The sequence below is a fragment of the Silene latifolia genome, chromosome 5, assembly GCF_048544455.1.
Source record: "Silene latifolia isolate original U9 population chromosome 5, ASM4854445v1, whole genome shotgun sequence".
In the NCBI taxonomy this organism is placed as follows: Eukaryota; Viridiplantae; Streptophyta; class Magnoliopsida; order Caryophyllales; family Caryophyllaceae; genus Silene; species Silene latifolia.
The window spans coordinates 90,051,861-90,069,204 of NC_133530.1; the positions used below are offsets into that span (position 1 = coordinate 90,051,861).

Consider the following 17,344-nt stretch of genomic DNA (forward strand, 5'->3'; position numbering starts at 1 on the left):
TGTGGGTCCCAAAATATACGGGTATTATACGAGTCTTCTTATTTTGAACCCTACCCTTATGGATATGGGTCTATGAATAAAAAAAATGGGTATAAGTATGGATCGGAGATCAGACCCATACCCATACCCTTAGAAAAAGAATACAAATCTATTTGGCTTAATCTTTTGAGTTAAAGTATATACTTTTAAGTTGATTTACATTATTTTTTTTCTATCAATCATCTTTCTCTCACTCAAGATCCATCTTTGTCATCGCGTCAGTTGACATTGGTATTCGTAATCGACATCATGAGTAGTTGTTTTTAAGTTACGTGTGTGGTGTTTTAATATTAGGGTTTTTCTAACGTGTGACCTAAGGGCACACATTAAGAAGTCATAAAAGAAAAGATTCACAGGATAATTTCATGATAAATTTAGAGATAAACTCATTATTGTCATTTTTAATGATTATCATGAGAATTTTTCCTTTCATGACTTCTTAATGTGTACCTTTAGGGCACACGTTAGAAAAACCCTATTAATTAACTTTAATATCTTTACTAAAAATAGCCCAAAAGAAAAGATATTGACCTCAACATGATTTACCCCATTTTCTTCATCATGTTCATGTTCTTCAACAAAAAGTCAAAAGATCCAAAACTATTCTTGGTCGTTGGGTCGTTGTTCATACGTCATACAAAATAAACGAACCAATATTTCCTTGTTTCATTATTGAACAAGCCTCATATTTATTTATTTCCCTCCCATTTTTTTATCTCTCTTTATTCATTCATCATCAGCTAATAAATATCATTATTCTTACATAATTCTAATTATAATTTTTTTATTATTAAAATAATGGAAATCCCAGTAATTATTGTGATTATTCCTGTGGGATTCATTTTTCTTTTGTCAGGTCTCATGGTTAACATCATTCAGGTAACATTTGCTAATCATTGTTATTGTATCTCCTTATCATTGTTGTTGTCTCCGTCGTAATCATTGGTTTACCTACGATTAAAATAAGGTATTTTACTTGTCATTATTAGGATACACATAACATTTGCATCTATGATCCAAGTTATTAATTTGTTTTATTTTGAAAGAAATGATTTTTGAAGTTATTATTAGGAATTAGGATAGCATTATGGTGATTTTATCTCTGTTGGTCTAGGCACAAATGATGATATGATATAAATAAAAAGGTTGATGTGGGTCAAGGCCTCACAATTTTATTTCTAAAACAGTGAGTAATTTTGAGCAATGCTATATTGCTATATGCCTAGAATTTTGACATAAATCAATGTTTTATTTTACAATTAAGAGTGATTTATAAAATATTACATTTTCTGCTTTAGGGGAAATTTTCATTTGGGGTCATTTGGAAACAGCCTCCTTGTGTCTAACGAACAAAAGGGTTTGGCTTTGTACATCCGACCTCTCCCTTACCCTGTAATTTGCGGAAGCCATTGAGGCACTGGGGTAATGTTGTTGTAATTCGTTTTTCACAAATTCTCATTGAAGACGGACACTATCCGTCACAAGCTGAAGACGGATAGTGTCCCTCTCACAAAATGAGACGGATACCCCTAATTGCCCTCCCACTTGCATTTTGTGAGAGGGCCACTATCCGTCTTCAGCTTGTGTCGGATAGTGACCGTCTTTAATGAGAGGGACTGTTCTGTTTTATGGGTCATATACCATTGGGCAAACCTATATATATGATCAAGGTCAATTTTTTGGGGGGGGGATTCAGGACGTTTGATATTGGTGAAGTTTATGAATCTATCAATGATTAGACTTCTTATCATTTTTTTAAAAATATCAGTATTAGACACTCGACTCTCAGACATGGATGCGGACACTCGACACTTTGTCTTAGGTAGTATGAGCATATTAGCTTGTGATTTATCATGAATTTGTGACATGTACATTATTGGCATTCATGTAAACTAATGTTTTCTCGGATAGAAAGTTCATGTTAATGTTGCTTGGCTAGTTGGCTTCTGATTTTGGTCATTTGTTGCTCATTTGTCTGAATTGAGTGAACTGATGCTGCTATTGTCGATTTCGTTTGTGTTTCTTATAACTTCTTTGTGCAATTTTTACCTTCAGGCTATTCTTTATATTACAGTTCGTCCATTTTCAAAGAGTATGCAAAGGAGACTTAACAAAGAGATAGCAGAACTATTATGGTTGGAGGTTGTTTGGCTTTTTGATTGGTGGGCAGGCATGAAGGTGTGAGATCAGTCCTCATCGCTCTCAATTACAAGCTTTGTCTGAAGTCCCTTCCCTATTGTTCTCTATGCAAAACAGTTTAGTTATGAATGAGACGGACTTTATTTGAAGTGTCAGCATTTTTCTCTTTCGCATTTCATTTATTTGTAATTTGGGATTTTGCAGATTGAGCTGCATACGGATACTGAGACATTTCGTTTGATGGGTAAGGTATTCGTCTATGACTACAAGGACATATTTTCATCGCGTCTTTTTTTTTTTGGGTAAATTGGTCCTTTTTAGCACTAGTTAGCTCTAGATTGATGTTATTGTAAGAATTTTGGACTCATCAATTTAGTACAATTGTGTAATTCATGGTCATTTCAGGTAAAGAACGTGCGCTGCTTATCTGCAACCATAGAAGTGACATTGATTGGCTCATTGGATGGGTCTTAGCTCAGGTTGTCTTTCAATTTCACAACCGCTATTTCTTCTGTAGTAGTTTCTAATTTTCTACATTGAGTCAGTGAAGTTTCCACTCGATGCAGCTTTAATAACATTTATCATTAAACCGAGCTTCCTGCTATATTGTGGTCTTTGAATCACTGACAACTTAAACATTTGTTTGAATCAGAGAACGGGTTGCCTGGGTTGCACTATTGCTATACTGAAGGATGTCTTAAAATATCTTCCGGTGAGTATAGGCTGGTACTATTCACTATTCACATCACTTACTCTTAGCTTGTCTGTGGTTTGCTTGTTGTAGCTTTACGTATTGATGAATCACCAAGTGGAATTCTGCAGGTTATAGGTTGGTCGATGTGGTTTTCCGAGTATATCTTTGTCAAAAGAAGATGGGCCAAAGATGAACACACACTAAAGGTACTCATCTTTTAATGGTTATGTTCTCGTCTTGATCCTATACGCATAATAATCATTAAATGGGTATATATCTTGTACACAGTCAGGGTTTGAGCACTTGAAGGATTCTCCTGTTCCATTTTGGTTGGCTCTTTTCGTTGAAGGAACTCGCTTCACTCAATCAAAGCTGTTAGATGCTCAGCAATATGCTATCTCTAAAGGGTTGCCTGTCCCCAAGCATGTTTTGCTTCCTCGTACAAAGGTTCTACTAACAAATCTTTCTAATCATTCTGAGTATGCCTCTTTTTTTACTTTGGAACATCCAAACATGATGAAACAAAGCAAATTGCGTTCCGTCACTCCAATATGCGAGTCTGCGACACATTTTTTTGATTATGGGTCATCCGGAAACAGCCTCTGTGTGTATATCCAGACCCCCTTGTCTTGTCATGGGAAAGACCGAAGGAACCTTTTAAGACAACGGGGTAATGTTGTTGTAATCAAGAATATTTTGTTATGTGCCTTACTAGCTACCCACAAACTCACAATAACAGTCTTTTCTTTGGTTGATCTCAGGGTCTTACTTTAGCTGTAAAACATATGCGATCATTTACTCCGGCTGTATATAACATTACACTTAGCATAGCTAAAGACGAGTCTCCACCTTCAATGCTGACAATATTCAAGGGGAAATCTGCAGTGGTAAGCAAGTGTTTCTTCACATCTTTATTTGTCTGAAAAGACGAGATAAGCTGGTCTTGCACTAGAGAATTCGCCTAGTTTCTTTTCTTCATAGAAAACAATTGGCATTGGTGATATCCTGCATTGTACTAGACTACTTACTAGCATAGACCGACTTTTGAGTTTCTCGAGCTTCTTCAACCTACAAAATTGGCCATTGTAACAGGTAAAGGTGCATCTGAAGAGACATTTGATGCATGAATTGCCAGAAACAGATGATGCAATTGCGCAGTGGTGTAAAGACGTATTTACAGACAAGGTAGATCAATGATGAAGTTATGTAATCAAAACTCAGTAAAATCCTAGCAAAGACTATTTTGAATCGCGTAATTATTATTCTTTGAGCTTTTACATACGCAGGACATATTTTTGGAAAAATACTACTCCGGTGGCAGTTTTGGCAGCGAACAAATTCAAGATATTGGTCGACCAAAGCAATCTTTAATTGTAAGACATTATTTGCAGCAGAACAATATTTACAAAGATTATTTCAATGGCTTATACTATATGTGATGTATAACTGACTCGATTTTGCCCTTTTTTTTTGGGAGGACAGGTGATGATTGTTTGGTCATGTTTACTCAGCCTAGCTACTATAGAGTTCTTGCTATGGACCAAACTGTTTTCGACAATGAAAGGAATCATTATTTCAACTGTTCTGTTAGTTTTCGTAACTGTTATAATGCAAATCCTTATATTGTTCACACAGTCAGAGCCTAACATCGATTCTGTACCCATCAAGATGCTCCCTAATGATCCGATGAGGGAGATACTTATTAAAAGATGATCGAAAGATGCAGATCTCAGCTAGCTAGATAGTGAGCACTGGTAGATCTGGTACTTTCCATGACGTGGCTTCAAAACTCGTCTGTATAGCTCCATTTACATACACACAAAAGGTGAAGGACACACATTCTGTACTTTGTAGAATTTGATGAGAATAGTTTGGAACGACACTTGTATATATTTTGCGTTCCTTTTTTTGACAAAGGCGAATGCTTCGCCTTTGCTATATTATGGTAATGTTGTTATATCTTAGGAACTATAACTATGTACACATTTTCATCTGAATTCTTTATACGATTCACGGTATAATGAAAATGAGAATTACACATTCTTTTCTTGCTTTTTTTTTTTTTTTTTTTTTTTTACAAAATTGTTTCTAATGCTCTTGAAGGGGATAAAAAGTATAAATGCATTATTGCGAATTATTTTTATTTCTTTTCTTTTCAATTCATTATAAATACATTAAAATCTCATACTCCATATTACAAGCAAATGCTTGATTTTACTTGGCTTCATGAGTTCATTCATGTATAGCCCTAATTAACAATCTTTTTTTTTAGAAAAAAATAAATGGAAGAATCTTGTGATGGAGTAATGCATGGATCAGTAGGGTGTTGGAGGAGGTGGTGAAGAGTAATAGTAAGGAATCACCGGAATCCTCGGTGAGTGGACCGGTGGTGGTGGAGACTTGTATATGTATGGAGGTGGCGGTGAGTGGACTGGTGGTGGTGGAGACTTGTATGTGAGTGGAGGAGGTGATTGCACTTGTGGTGGTGGTGACTTGTATTTATATGGAGGCGGTGGTGAGTGTACTGGTGGTGGTGGAGACTTGTAAACGTAAGGAGGAGGGGGTGAGTATAGTGGTGGCGGTGGAGACTTGTAAATGTAAGGAGGAGGTGGTGAGTGAACCGGTGGAGGTGGAGACTTGTAAATATAAGGAGGAGGTTGAGAATGAACCGGCAGAGGAGGTGGTGGAGACTTGTAAATGTATGGGGGTGGCGGTGAGTGTACTGCTGGTGGCGGAGACTTGTAAATGTAAGGAGGAGGTGGTGAGTGTACTGCTGGTGGCGGAGACTTGTAAATGTAAGGAGGTGCTGGTGGAGACTTGTAAACATAAGGAGGTGGTGGTGAGTGCACCAGTGGGGGAGGAGACAAGTAAACATAAGGAGGAGGAGGAGGAGGAGGAGGCGCACTTGCCGGTGGTGGTGGTGGTGGTGGGGAGGCATAGATATAAGGAACCGAAGCTAAAACATGGCCGGTTGCTAGGGAGAAGAATGCTAACATGTATACTAGCCAAGGCCAAGGGCTACCAACTCCTTCACTCCTCATTTTGTTGATACTTGGTTTTTTTTGTGATTTGATGAATAAAATGTATGCACAATACAATCCTATATATAGTGAGCTAGATATGTTATCAATAATGCACTTTTTAATTAATTACATGTGATGTGATTAGCATGTACTTAGTACATTATTAGTAGTCAAATCTCACTCAAATCTAAATTAAGTAGAGCTATCTCCCTCGAGTCTAAAATAAGCAGGATCAAATTAAGAAAGATAAATATTTATTAAATTTATAATTATATATCGTCATCATATTTTAAATGGTATATAAATACGGACTGACTTTTTTCAATTTTTAATAAGAGAAACGTTAGTCTGAAAAAATGTTTATGTTTTAAAGAGATCAGAACATGGATAATTGAACTGAGAAACATGTGCTCTTTGCCCGTCCTTGTAACTTAGATTTGATTCTGTTTTAATTTCTAAGTACACATATAAGTAGGCTAGATAGAGAATCTCATATTTATTCTACATCACACAAGATATCTCGACTAAAACAAAGCAGAAATATAATGACAATCAATTTAAACATAGAAATCAAATACGTAAACTATTGACCGGAAAAACTTAAACACAAAGATCATAATTTGAAACATTTGTATTAGAAATCAAACATAATATATAGAAGCAAGTTGCAAATTAGTGGATGTTTATGATTTAGTGCCCATTCCATGCATGAGCAAAACTAAAGGAAACATAATATTGTGGAGTAGGTATGTGTATTGGTGTAGTAGTGCCCTTTGGCTGGCTTTGCGCGTATTCTTTTCTCGACTAATGAAGAAGTTTCTTAATGCAGAATATACTGAAGAAACAGGCATACTATATTAAGAAACTTAACCTCATTCATTCATTACATTCACCTAATAATGATTAATGAACAATGTGATGGTATAGTACACTGCTATACTGGTGCAACTATTTTTTACACAAATGTTACGACTGATACATTCGTCTCAAAGAAGACTAATAAAGTGGATGTGCTTCTTTTCTCGTAGATAAGGGTGTTTATAATCCGGTTTGGACTGAAAAACTAGACTGGACCGGACCAGAATCGACCTAATCAGAACCGGAATTCCGGTCCGGTTCCGTCTTGGACCGGAATTTTCCAATCCGGTCTCTTGTCCGTCACTTTTCGTCATTCCGATTTCGGTCCGGACCGGTGAGCAACCCTAGATAACGGTCATTTAATACAGTTCTCAATTCAAAGCCGAATACTAGCTAAACGTAAATATTTACAGATACATTCATTTCGCTATTAAGCGACTCAAACACAATCCCTGCATTCAAAAGCAAGCAACCCCCCCCATTTTCAATGGTATACCGGTTTGATTGGCTTAGTAGTCCCTCAATCATCATCATCATACCAGGGTGTCTTATCAATCCCGCTTATACTCATCATGTTCCACACTTCTTGAGCCTCATTCCACATTCCTGACAGCATAACATATATTCCTCGGCCTTCAGGATCAAATTCAAGCAGTTTTCGGGCTGCTTTTTCTTCCATTTCCATGTTTCCATGTATACGACAAGCAAAATACAAAGTACCCCACACATCAGCGCCGGGCTTCATAGGCATACTCATTATAAGCGCTTCTGCTTCTTTCAATTTGCCGGCTCTACCAAATAGATAAACCATACTAGAATAGTGCCTAGGATTTGGGGTGAGATTGTATATAGACGTCAGTTGGTAAAAATAATCGTAACCCTCAATCACCAGTCCTGCATGACAACAAGCAACTAGCACGCCGAGGAATGTGATTTCATCTGGCCTGAGTCCAATGGTGACCATTTTAGTAAAGTGTGTCAAAGCATCATATGCAAATCCGCTAATTGCTAGGATTCCGATAATAGAATTCCAAGCCGCGCAATCTTTATTATCCGTCTCATCAAAAAGCTTCCTCGCCTCGTCTAGCATGCCAACTTCAGCATATCCCTCAATCATTATGTTCCAAGACATCGAGGTTTTTTTCCTCATGCTATCAAAAATGACTCTTGCTTCCTCAATATCTCCACATTTAATATACATGTCCATCAGCGCATTACAAAGCGGGATAGTAAACTCCAATCCATACTCCCTAATCAACTGATGAAACTCCACCCCTCGATCCAAATCCTTGAGTTGTGCACACAATTCAATCATCCCAATCATCGTAACCTCGTCGGGCTTAACACCACTTGCCCTCATTTCCTCAAAAAGTTTCAATGCCTCGCCAGTTTTCCCAAAATGCACATACCCATCGATCAATGAAATCCAAGTGAAAACATCCCTCACACAACTGTCATCAAACACCCGGCGCGCATCCTCCAGTTTCCCACAAGATACCAGCATATGCACAACACCATTAAGCACAAATACATCACTCTCAAAACCCAGTTTCAAAACATGCCCAAAAACCAAATACCCCATTAAACACGAACACAGCCGTTCACAGGCATTAAACAACATACGACAAGTATAATAGTCGGGTCGACACAAGCCACTAACTAACATTTCCTTATACAAAACAATAGCTTCAACAGGAATCCAACTCTCAGAGTACCCTCTAATCACATAATCCCAAGAAAGCACCGAGGTTTTGTTCGTCATGCTATCAAAAATGACTCTTGCTGACTGAAGATCCCCACATTTGCTATACATGTGTATCAGCGCATTACAAAGCAGGATAGAAAACTCCAATCCATACTTCCAAATCAACTTATGAAACTCCACCCCTCGGTTTAAATCCTTGAGTTGTGCGCACGATTCAAGCATCCCAATCATCGTAACCTCATCCGGCATAACACCATTCAACATCATTTCCTCAAAAAGTTTCAACGCCTCGCAAGCGTTCCCATAATCCACATACCCATTGATCAATGAATTCCAAGTAACCAAATCCCTCTCACACATTTCATCAAACATATGGCGTGCATGCTCCAACTTCCCACAAGATGCCATCATATGCACAACCCCATTTTGCACAAACACATCACTCTCAAAACCCAATTTCAAAACATGCCCAAATACCATATTCCCCATCAAACACGAACACAACCGCGCACACACCTGAAACAAAATAGGATAAGTATAATTATCGGGTCGACACGAGCTATTAACTAACATTTCCCTATACAAATCAATAGCTTTAACAGGATTCAAACTCTCAGAATATCCTTTAATCACATAATTCCAAGAATGCACAATTGGGTTGTCGAGATCTCTCAAAATTCTATGACTATAACAAGGATCACCAGTATCTGAAAGTGCACAAAATGCAATTAAACGACTCGAAGCGACGTCGTCTAGGAATAACCCAGTTGTGATCATTTGGGATTGAATTTGGAACAATTGAGACATGGAGGTGCATTGTTCAAGGAGATTAAGAAGTGGGTTTGGTGTAACAAAGGTGTGTTCGTAAGGACAAACAGCGTGTGAGTGGATGTAATTAAGGATTGTTAAAGAGCGTAATTTGCATTTTTGAGTTTTAATTATGTTGCTTATCATTAGATTAAGTGCAGATTGATGCTGTTAATATTTAGTAGTTTGTACTTGGTTTTTTGTCACTGTAAAAATGGTGGGAAATGAAGAATTCATGAACAATTCTGGGGTTTAAGGAGGGGTTAAGCTTAGGGTTCAATAAGACTTTTAACCGTACCTGTGTTTCCGTGATTTACTCACATACCCGATCAATGGACCCATACGCATTACGGTCTGAAATTCGTAGATCCATAACCGACACTACTGGAGCGATGGTATGTATGGGTAGGAGTGAATAGGACTGTATGAGTTTATCTATGAACTATGAACTATGACCTGATTGACCCGATCCGAAGATGTTGGGAGACTCGAAATCGAGCCGAACTGGCGCACTTCAAATGACACCCGAAGTCCAAATTGACCTGACCTGACCCGAGCTTTCATGCACTCGTAATGGACCCGACCCGAAATTACCCGATCTGAAACCAACCAACCCGAAAATGACCCGACAAAACATAAGTTTAATTGATCTCAAAAGACTTGAAATGCCTTTTTTTTTCTTTTAATCATTGACCGGAAATGACCCGGCCCAAAACAACCCGACCCACTTGCCCGAAAAACATACCCTAAACAACGCGGAACCCAAAAGGATCCAACCCGCCCCGAACTAACCCGATAATGTGACAAACCCGAGCTGACTCGATCAGAATTGCCCAGACCCGAACCCGGCCCGTTGACCTGTTTTGCCATGTATGTCTATGGGGTCTAGAGTAGATCTCGTTTAATTTAAAACAGCATTTTTAATCGAAAATATACATTTAGGTTTATTATTATCAAATTTAGTAAATGTAACAATAAACAAAAACAACAAAATCTTTCCTCCCTTCCTTCACAAAATATCAGAACACTATACAAGTACATTGAAAACAACCATTCCTGACATCACGTTGATTATGGTGGGTCAACGTCAACCAAGATGATGACAAGGATGGATCTTGAATGATAGAGAAGTGGCAAATAAGCCCCATATGTTTAATCATATGTGCAAAATCACCCCCCACAACTTTTAATATGTGCAAATTAACCCCGTGCATCTAGCATTTGGTGCAATTTAGCTCCATTTAATTAATTTACCTGATTTCTCCCCTCTCCTATATATTTCTCATTTAGTTTCCTTCATTTTTGTTAGAAATTTAGTTAATTGACCAATCTACCCCTACACACTCCATTTATTCTTCAACCCAAATTCACTTTCTTCCCTGCTTCACAGCTTCTGTCTTACCTGAACCTCCAACACCACTACGTGAACCATCATCAGAAAAACCTTTCAGGCATAACTTGCTGCGATGGTCGACCAACCGTGCAGCAGACGAATGAAGAAAAGAAAAGATTTGTTAAGCAGATAAAGCGCCGGATAATCTAACCAACTCGCCATGGATTAGCTTCATGTGAATGAACGGAACATAAGTACAGTGAAATTACAAGGGATATGAAATTCGAACCTGAGATTAACATCCACAAGCGTCCTTGATTTCAACCACAGGGTCAAGATTCTATCGCTGAATTTCGTTAAAGTTTATAAGATATAACCGCAATTGAACACTGAATTCGAACCTGAGACTTATCAGCTACAATGCTGGTCAAAACTCGCTGTACACTAAGCGCTGATACTAGAAACAAGTTCAAGTAACTGCGGCTGTTTAGTCAACAGAACAAGACAGTCATGTATTTGTTCTTGTCTGACTGAGAATGTTTTCCGTCTAGTATCGTGAATTCACTTACAATCCCATTGATCTATATTGAATATATTTGAACTACCCCCGGGGGGTGTCTTATCAACCCCACTTATTTTCATCATGTACCACACTTGTTGACCCTCATCCCACATTCCTGACGTAACATGTCCTCCAACGACTTCAGGATCAAGTTCAAGCCATTTCTAGCCTGCTTTTTCTCGCATTTTCACGTTTCCATGCATACGACAAGCAGAATACAAAGCACCCCCACACATTAGCGCTGGGCTTCATAGGCATACTCATTATAAGCGCTTCTGCTTCTTCCAATTTGCCGGCCCTACCCAGTAAATCAACCATACTAGAATAGTGCCTAAGATTTGGCGTGAGATTGTATGTAGAGGTCATTTGGTCAAAATAATTACAACCCTCAATCACCAGTCCTGCATGACAACAAGCAACTAGCACGCCGAGAAATGTGATTTCGTCTGGCCTGAGTCCAACACTGACCATTTTAGTAAAGTGTGTCAAAGCATCATATGCAAATCCGTTAATTGCTAGGATTCCGATAATAGAATTCCAAGCCGCGCAATCTTTATCATCCGTCTCATCAAAAAGCTTCCTCGCCTCATCTAGCATGCCAACTTCAGCATATCCCTCAACCATTATGTTCCAAGACATCGAGGTTTTATTCCTCATGCTATCAAAAATGACTCTTGCTCCCTCAATATCCCCACATTTAATATACATGTCCATCAGCGCATTACAAAGCGGGATAGTAAACTCCAATCCATACTCCCTAATCAACTGATGAAACTCCACCCCTAAATCCAAATCCTTGAGTTGTGCACACAATTTAATCATCCCAATCATCGTAGCCTCATTCGGCTTATCACCACTCGCCCTCATTTCCTTAAAAAGTTAACGCCTCGCAAGCTTTCCCACAATCCACATACCCATTGATCAAAGAAGTCCAAGTAAGAAAATCCCTCACGCAACTATCATCAAACACCTGACGCGCATCCTCCAGTTTCCCACAAGATACCAGCATATGCACAACCCCATTATGCAGAATAACATCACACCCAAAACCCAGTTTCAAAACAAGCCCTAAAACCATATACCCCATCAAACACGAACACAGCTGTGCACACGCCTTAAACAACATAAAAAAAGTATAATTATCGGGTCGACACACGCCACTAACTAACATTTCCTTGTACAAAACAACAGCTTCAACAGGAATCCAACTCTCAGAGTACCCTCTAATCACATAATTCCAAGAAAGCGCCCAGGTTTTGTTCGTCATGCTATCAAAAATGACTCTTGCCGACTGAACATCCCCACATTTACTATACATGTCCATCAGCGCAATACAAAGCGGGATAGTAATTTTTGATTGCATTGCCTATTCATTTAGTAAAGAGGGGATTTGCTTTTTTTTATAATTGTCTTTAAATGAGGTTACTTTATATTTAATAATTAATAAAAATAAACTAATTTAACAAAAGAACTTGAGTCTCGGATTCAGTGGCAGTCACACTTTTAGGGGGTGTTTGGTTGGAGCTTTTGGAATGGATTGGAATGGATTCAATCCATTCTAGTGTTTGGTTGGGGTGATTTGGAATGGAGTTAGATACCCAATGGATTCTAACTCCACCCAAACCCCTTGGAATCACATACCCACCCTCTTACCTTGGATTCAAACTCCATTCCCCCCTTCTATAAATTATGGTGAACCAAACAAGATTAGGCAAGTATGGATTTAGAACCCATACTACTATACTATCAAAGTCCATTTCATTCCATTCCAACTTGCTGAACCAAACAAGATTAGGCAGTTTTTGGTTTTGGCTCGACTATGTTTTCCGACCATCGACATTCGCCCGAACCACCACACGATCCTACCATACAAAAATTAGGGCTAAGCATCGGACCAAACCGGAAAATAAAAATTTGGTGCATTTTTCAGTCCGGACCTAAATTTGATCACCCCTAACAAAAATCGGAGAATAATATTAATACCAAAAAAAAAGACTGTCTTTAGCTTCTGTTAAAACTGGAAACAAAAAGTCGCTAAAAAAACGTGTCACAGACTCAAATATTCCACTGACCAACTGATACTTCACAATACCAGAAGCTCGCACAATTTAGCAGGCCATTTGCTTTATATCATCATGTTCCAAAGCCGAAGAATAAAAAAAAGCTTTCTTCGAAAGATTAGAAAAAGGAACCTTTGTACGAGGAAGCAAAACCTGCTTGGGGACAGGCAACCCTTTAGAGATAGCATATATTGCTGAGCATCTAACAGCTTTTGTTGAGTGAAGCGAGTTCCTTTAACCAAAAGAGCCAACCATAATGGAACAGGAAAATCCTTCAAGTTCACAAAACCTGACTGTACAAGATATACCCATTCAAAGATTATTATGCATAACTGTGCATATTGATGACTACCTTTAAGTGACCGAAAAAAAGAAAAGATGAGTACCTTGAGAGCGTGTTCATCTTTGGCCCAACTTCTTTTGACAAACATTCCACATCAACCAACCTATAACCTGCAGAATTCCACTTAGTGATTCATCAATACGTACAGCTACAACAAGCAAATCACGGACAAGCTAAGAGTAAGTGATGTCAATACTACCAGCCTATACTCACCGAAAGATATTTTAAGACATTCTTCATTATAGCAGTAGAGTAACCGAGGCAACCCGTTCTCTGATTCAAACAAATGTTTAAGTTGTCAGTGATTCAAATACCACAATGAAGCAGGAAGCTGGAGATTGATGAAATTTGACAGGTGTAATGTAATGCTATCAAAGTCGCATAAAAGGGAGCGTTCTATAAAAGAAACATGAGTTCTAAAATTGAAAGAGAACCTTAGCTAAGAGCCTCTAAGACCCATCAAATGAGCCAATCTACTTCTGTGGTTTGAGATAAGGGCGCGTTCCTTACCTGAAATGATGCCATGAATTACACAAGTCCATTACTTCAGTTAAGTTCTAATAACGGCATCAATCTACAGGACACCAATTTTAAGATAAAAGTGACCTATTCATCCAAAAAAAGACGGGATGGAAATATGTCCTTAGAGTCGTATCTTACCCATCAAATGAAATGTCTCATTATCAGTGTGTAGATCTGCAAAATCCCAAATTACAAATAAATGAATTACGAAAAAGTAAAATGCCGTCTCTTCAAATAAACTCCATATCATTCAAAATTAAACTACTTTGCATAGAGAGTAACAGCGAAGGGATGTAACAACGCTTAAAGTAACTGAGAACAATGGGGATTGATTTCACACCTTAACGCCTGCCCACCAATCACTCCAGCTGTTTAGTCAACAGAGCAACACATTCATGTATTTGTTCTGACGGAGGATGTGTTTCATCTCTTACTGTGAATTCACTTACGATCCCATTAATCTCTATTGAACTACACCCTAGTGTCTTATCAACCCCTCTTTGTTTCATCATTTTCCTCACTTTCCGAGCTTCATCCCACATTCCTGCATCCCCATACATACTAGCCAGCATAACATATATTCCACTGTCTTCAGGATCGAGTTCAAGCAGTTTCAGGGCTGCTTTTTCTCCCATTTTCACGTTTCCATGCATACGACAAGCAAAAAATAAAGCACCCCATACAATAGCACCTGGCTCCATAGGCATACTCATTATAAGCGCTTCTGCTTCTTCCAATTTGCCAGCCCTACCCAGTAGATCAACCATACTAGAATAGTGCTTAGTTTTTGGGGTGAGATTGTATGTGGAGGTCATTTGATCAAAATAATTACGACCCTCGTTGACCAATCCGCCGTGACAACAAGCAGCTAGCACGCCAAGGAATGTGATTTCATCTGGCTTGAGTCCAGACTCAACCATTTTCTCAAAGTGTGATAAAGCGTCATTTGCAAATCCGTGAAATGCTAGGCCTCCGATAATAGAAGTCCAAGTCAGGGAATTTTTCACTGGGAGTTCCTGAAACACTTTGAGTGCCTTTTCTATATTGCCACATTTAGCATACATATCAACCAAAGCAGTGCCTAGTGAAACATTGAGAGGTAGCATCGCATTGTTGATGTACCCATGAATCCAAATGCCAGCATCAAGCGCTCCTAGCTGTGAGCAAGCCGTTAGACAATGAAGCATGGTCACCTTATCAGGCAAAATATTTGCTCCCAACATATTCTTAAACAAAATCAAAGCCTCCTTACTACGCATGGCTTCAACATACGCTCCAATCATGGCATTCCATGGCACCGTATCTTTATTATCCATCTCATCAAAAAGCTTCCTTGCCTCATCTAGCATGCCAACTTTAGCATATCCCAAAACCATTGTGGTCCAAGACACCGAGGTTTTCTTCCTCATGCTATCAAAAATGACTTTTGCCGCCTTAGCATCCCCACATTTACTATACATGTCCATCAGCGTATTACAGAGCGGGACAGTGAAATCTAATCCATACTCCCAAATCAACTGATGAAACTCCACCCCTCGGTCCAAATCCATGAGTTGTGCGCACGATGCAACCATCCCAATCATTGTAACCTCATCCGGCTTAACACCATTCAACTTCATTTCCTCAAAAAGATTCAACGCCTCGCAAGGCTTCCCACAATGCACATACCCATTGATTAAAGAATTCCAAGTTACCAAATCCCTCACACAACTTTCATCAAACACCCGGCGCGCATCCTCCAATCTCCCACAAGAAACCAACATATGCACAACCCCATTATGCACAAAAACATCACACTCAAAACCCAATTTCAAAACATGCCCAAATACCATATACCCCATCAAACACGAACACAACCGCGCGCATGCCTTAAACAACATAGGATAAGTAAAATTATCGGGCCGACACAAGCCACTAACTAACATTTCCCTATACAAAACCATAGCTTTAACAGGAATCAAACTCTCAGAGTACCCTCTAATTGCAACATTCCAAGAAAACACATTAGGGTTTTGAACAACCCTCAAAATTCTATCACAATAACTAAGATCACCAGCTTCTGAAACTGCACAAAATGCAATCAAACGACTCGAAGCGAACCCGTCTAAGAACAACCCAGTTGTGATCATTTGGGCTTGAATTTGGTACAATTGAGACATACAAGTACATTTTTCAAGGAGATTAAGAAGTGGGTTGGATTTAACAAAGGTGTGTTTAGTGTTCCAATTGTTGGGTTTGGATTTGTATGGCGCAAGAGAGCGAGTGTGGATGTAATTAACGATTGTTAAAGAGAGTAATTTGGATTTAGGATTGTTAATTATGTTGTTAATCATTAGATTAAATGTAGTTTGATGCTGTTAAATGCTAGATTATGTTGTTACGACTTAAAACAAGTCTTGATTGTGACCGTCACAAGCTAAGACGTCTCGCAATCTCTTCAATTTTGACATTATTTTAAGATTGTGAGCGTCGTCATAACTTAAGATGGCCGCAAGTAAGAATTTGAGATGTTGCTAGGAAGAAGATAAATTAAGGGGAAAAAGGAGGAGACCTGGATGATGGCAGATGAGTGAGAGTTCTGCAGATTGTTCCAAGTTATTATTAATGGCGGAATTTGGCATACACACTCCTCATTTTACTCTTCAGTTTTTCCTTTGATTATGATTTTGTTTCAAATTAGCCGTTTTGGGCTATTTGATAGAACACAAAATCTCATTGAAAACGGCGATATACGTCACAAGCTGAGGACGGATACCATTTCCTCTCACAAAATACCTATGAGAGGCAAGTGGGGAAGCACATGGGGATGTCCCACCATGTCCCCTCTCCCTTTTTGTGAGAGGTCTTCAGCTTGTGACGGGATTAGCCCGTCACAAGCAAGACGCTTTGTTGATAGAATAACATTTTGGGTCGAATCATTCTCGGTTTTCTAGTCAACTTTGGGTTATACAGTCGAATCAATTTTGTGAAGTTTATACTGTATTTAAGGAAACTCTTATATGAAACAGTTCTACCGTATTATGTACAAAATACGTAAAATGGAACTAGTTAAAGGAAAAAAAATATATCAATGGGGCCACGTTAATACGAGTATTCTTTAATTTTATTTGAGTATACAGTGTAGATGAAATAGTTTTAAAAAATAAAACGAAAATTTTTTGAGGAGAAAAAGAAAATAATTTTATTTTTTATTATTAAAAAAATTTAAGTCAAAATAGAATATTATGTCTAGCACTCCTTAAGGGTAGAGGTGGCAGTT

The 17,344-nt window shown here is 38.5% G+C and overlaps 4 protein-coding genes and 1 pseudogene across 6 annotated transcripts; 1 reads left to right on the forward strand and 4 right to left on the reverse strand.

The window, feature by feature from the left end:
* The first annotated feature begins 623 nt into the window (after positions 1-623).
* Positions 624-4,919, forward strand: LOC141657847 (1-acyl-sn-glycerol-3-phosphate acyltransferase PLS1-like). 2 transcript variants are annotated; one of them, XM_074465220.1, is made up of 11 exons: positions 624-918; positions 2,095-2,217; positions 2,383-2,422; positions 2,584-2,657; positions 2,831-2,890; positions 3,001-3,078; positions 3,161-3,319; positions 3,634-3,759; positions 3,965-4,057; positions 4,159-4,245; positions 4,355-4,919. In XM_074465220.1, the coding sequence occupies exons 1-11, from the start codon at positions 838-840 to the stop codon at positions 4,583-4,585; spliced, it is 1,152 nt and encodes a 383-aa protein (XP_074321321.1). In that variant the 5' UTR covers positions 624-837; the 3' UTR covers positions 4,586-4,919. The 2 variants fall into 2 exon arrangements, with proteins under 2 accessions (XP_074321321.1, XP_074321322.1); XM_074465221.1 differs by having other exon boundaries at positions 829-918; positions 2,114-2,217.
* A 1,831-nt stretch (positions 4,920-6,750) lies between these two features.
* On the reverse strand, positions 6,751-9,681 carry LOC141657848 (pentatricopeptide repeat-containing protein At2g22410, mitochondrial-like). The gene has a single exon (XM_074465223.1). The coding sequence runs from the start codon at positions 9,410-9,412 to the stop codon at positions 7,274-7,276; it is 2,139 nt and encodes a 712-aa protein (XP_074321324.1). The 5' UTR covers positions 9,413-9,681; the 3' UTR covers positions 6,751-7,273.
* Positions 9,682-10,274: 593 nt separating this feature from the next.
* Positions 10,275-12,120, reverse strand: LOC141657850 (pentatricopeptide repeat-containing protein At2g22410, mitochondrial-like; annotated as a pseudogene).
* Positions 12,032-14,088, reverse strand: LOC141655745 (pentatricopeptide repeat-containing protein At2g22410, mitochondrial-like). The gene is made up of 5 exons (XM_074462808.1): positions 14,074-14,088; positions 13,777-13,836; positions 13,650-13,673; positions 13,374-13,513; positions 12,032-12,470 (listed from the first exon to the last, which is right to left on the reverse strand). The coding sequence occupies exons 1-5, from the start codon at positions 14,086-14,088 to the stop codon at positions 12,032-12,034; spliced, it is 678 nt and encodes a 225-aa protein (XP_074318909.1).
* Positions 13,058-16,761, reverse strand: LOC141657849 (pentatricopeptide repeat-containing protein At2g22410, mitochondrial-like). Of its 2 annotated transcripts, XM_074465224.1 has the most exons (6): positions 14,426-16,761; positions 14,224-14,259; positions 13,998-14,073; positions 13,777-13,836; positions 13,607-13,673; positions 13,058-13,513 (listed from the first exon to the last, which is right to left on the reverse strand). In XM_074465224.1, the coding sequence occupies exon 1, from the start codon at positions 16,416-16,418 to the stop codon at positions 14,445-14,447; it is 1,974 nt and encodes a 657-aa protein (XP_074321325.1). In that variant the 5' UTR covers positions 16,419-16,761; the 3' UTR covers positions 13,058-13,513; positions 13,607-13,673; positions 13,777-13,836; positions 13,998-14,073; positions 14,224-14,259; positions 14,426-14,444. The 2 variants fall into 2 exon arrangements, with proteins under 2 accessions (XP_074321325.1, XP_074321326.1); XM_074465225.1 differs by lacking the exon at positions 13,998-14,073.
* Positions 16,762-17,344: the final 583 nt, after the last annotated feature.

Excerpts from the sequence above, each read along its gene's own strand:
- LOC141657847 (XM_074465220.1), top strand. The coding sequence starts at position 838 with ATGGAAATCCCAGTAATTATTGTGATTATTCCTGTGGGATTCATTTTT. Across the intron at positions 2,423-2,583 it reads TGAGACATTTCGTTTGATGG|GTAAAGAACGTGCGCTGCTT; the intron begins GTAAGGTATTCG and ends TGGTCATTTCAG. Across the intron at positions 3,320-3,633 it reads TTTTGCTTCCTCGTACAAAG|GGTCTTACTTTAGCTGTAAA; the intron begins GTTCTACTAACA and ends GGTTGATCTCAG.
- LOC141657848 (XM_074465223.1), bottom strand. The coding sequence starts at position 9,412 with ATGATAAGCAACATAATTAAAACTCAAAAATGCAAATTACGCTCTTTA.
- LOC141655745 (XM_074462808.1), bottom strand. Across the intron at positions 13,514-13,649 it reads TAGGTTGGTTGATGTGGAAT|TCAGGTTTTGTGAACTTGAA; the intron begins GTTTGTCAAAAG and ends TATCTTGTACAG. Across the intron at positions 12,471-13,373 it reads GGTTGCCTGTCCCCAAGCAG|TAAATGTGGGGATGTTCAGT; the intron begins GTTTTGCTTCCT and ends GGACATGTATAG.
- LOC141657849 (XM_074465225.1), bottom strand. The coding sequence starts at position 16,418 with ATGATTAACAACATAATTAACAATCCTAAATCCAAATTACTCTCTTTA.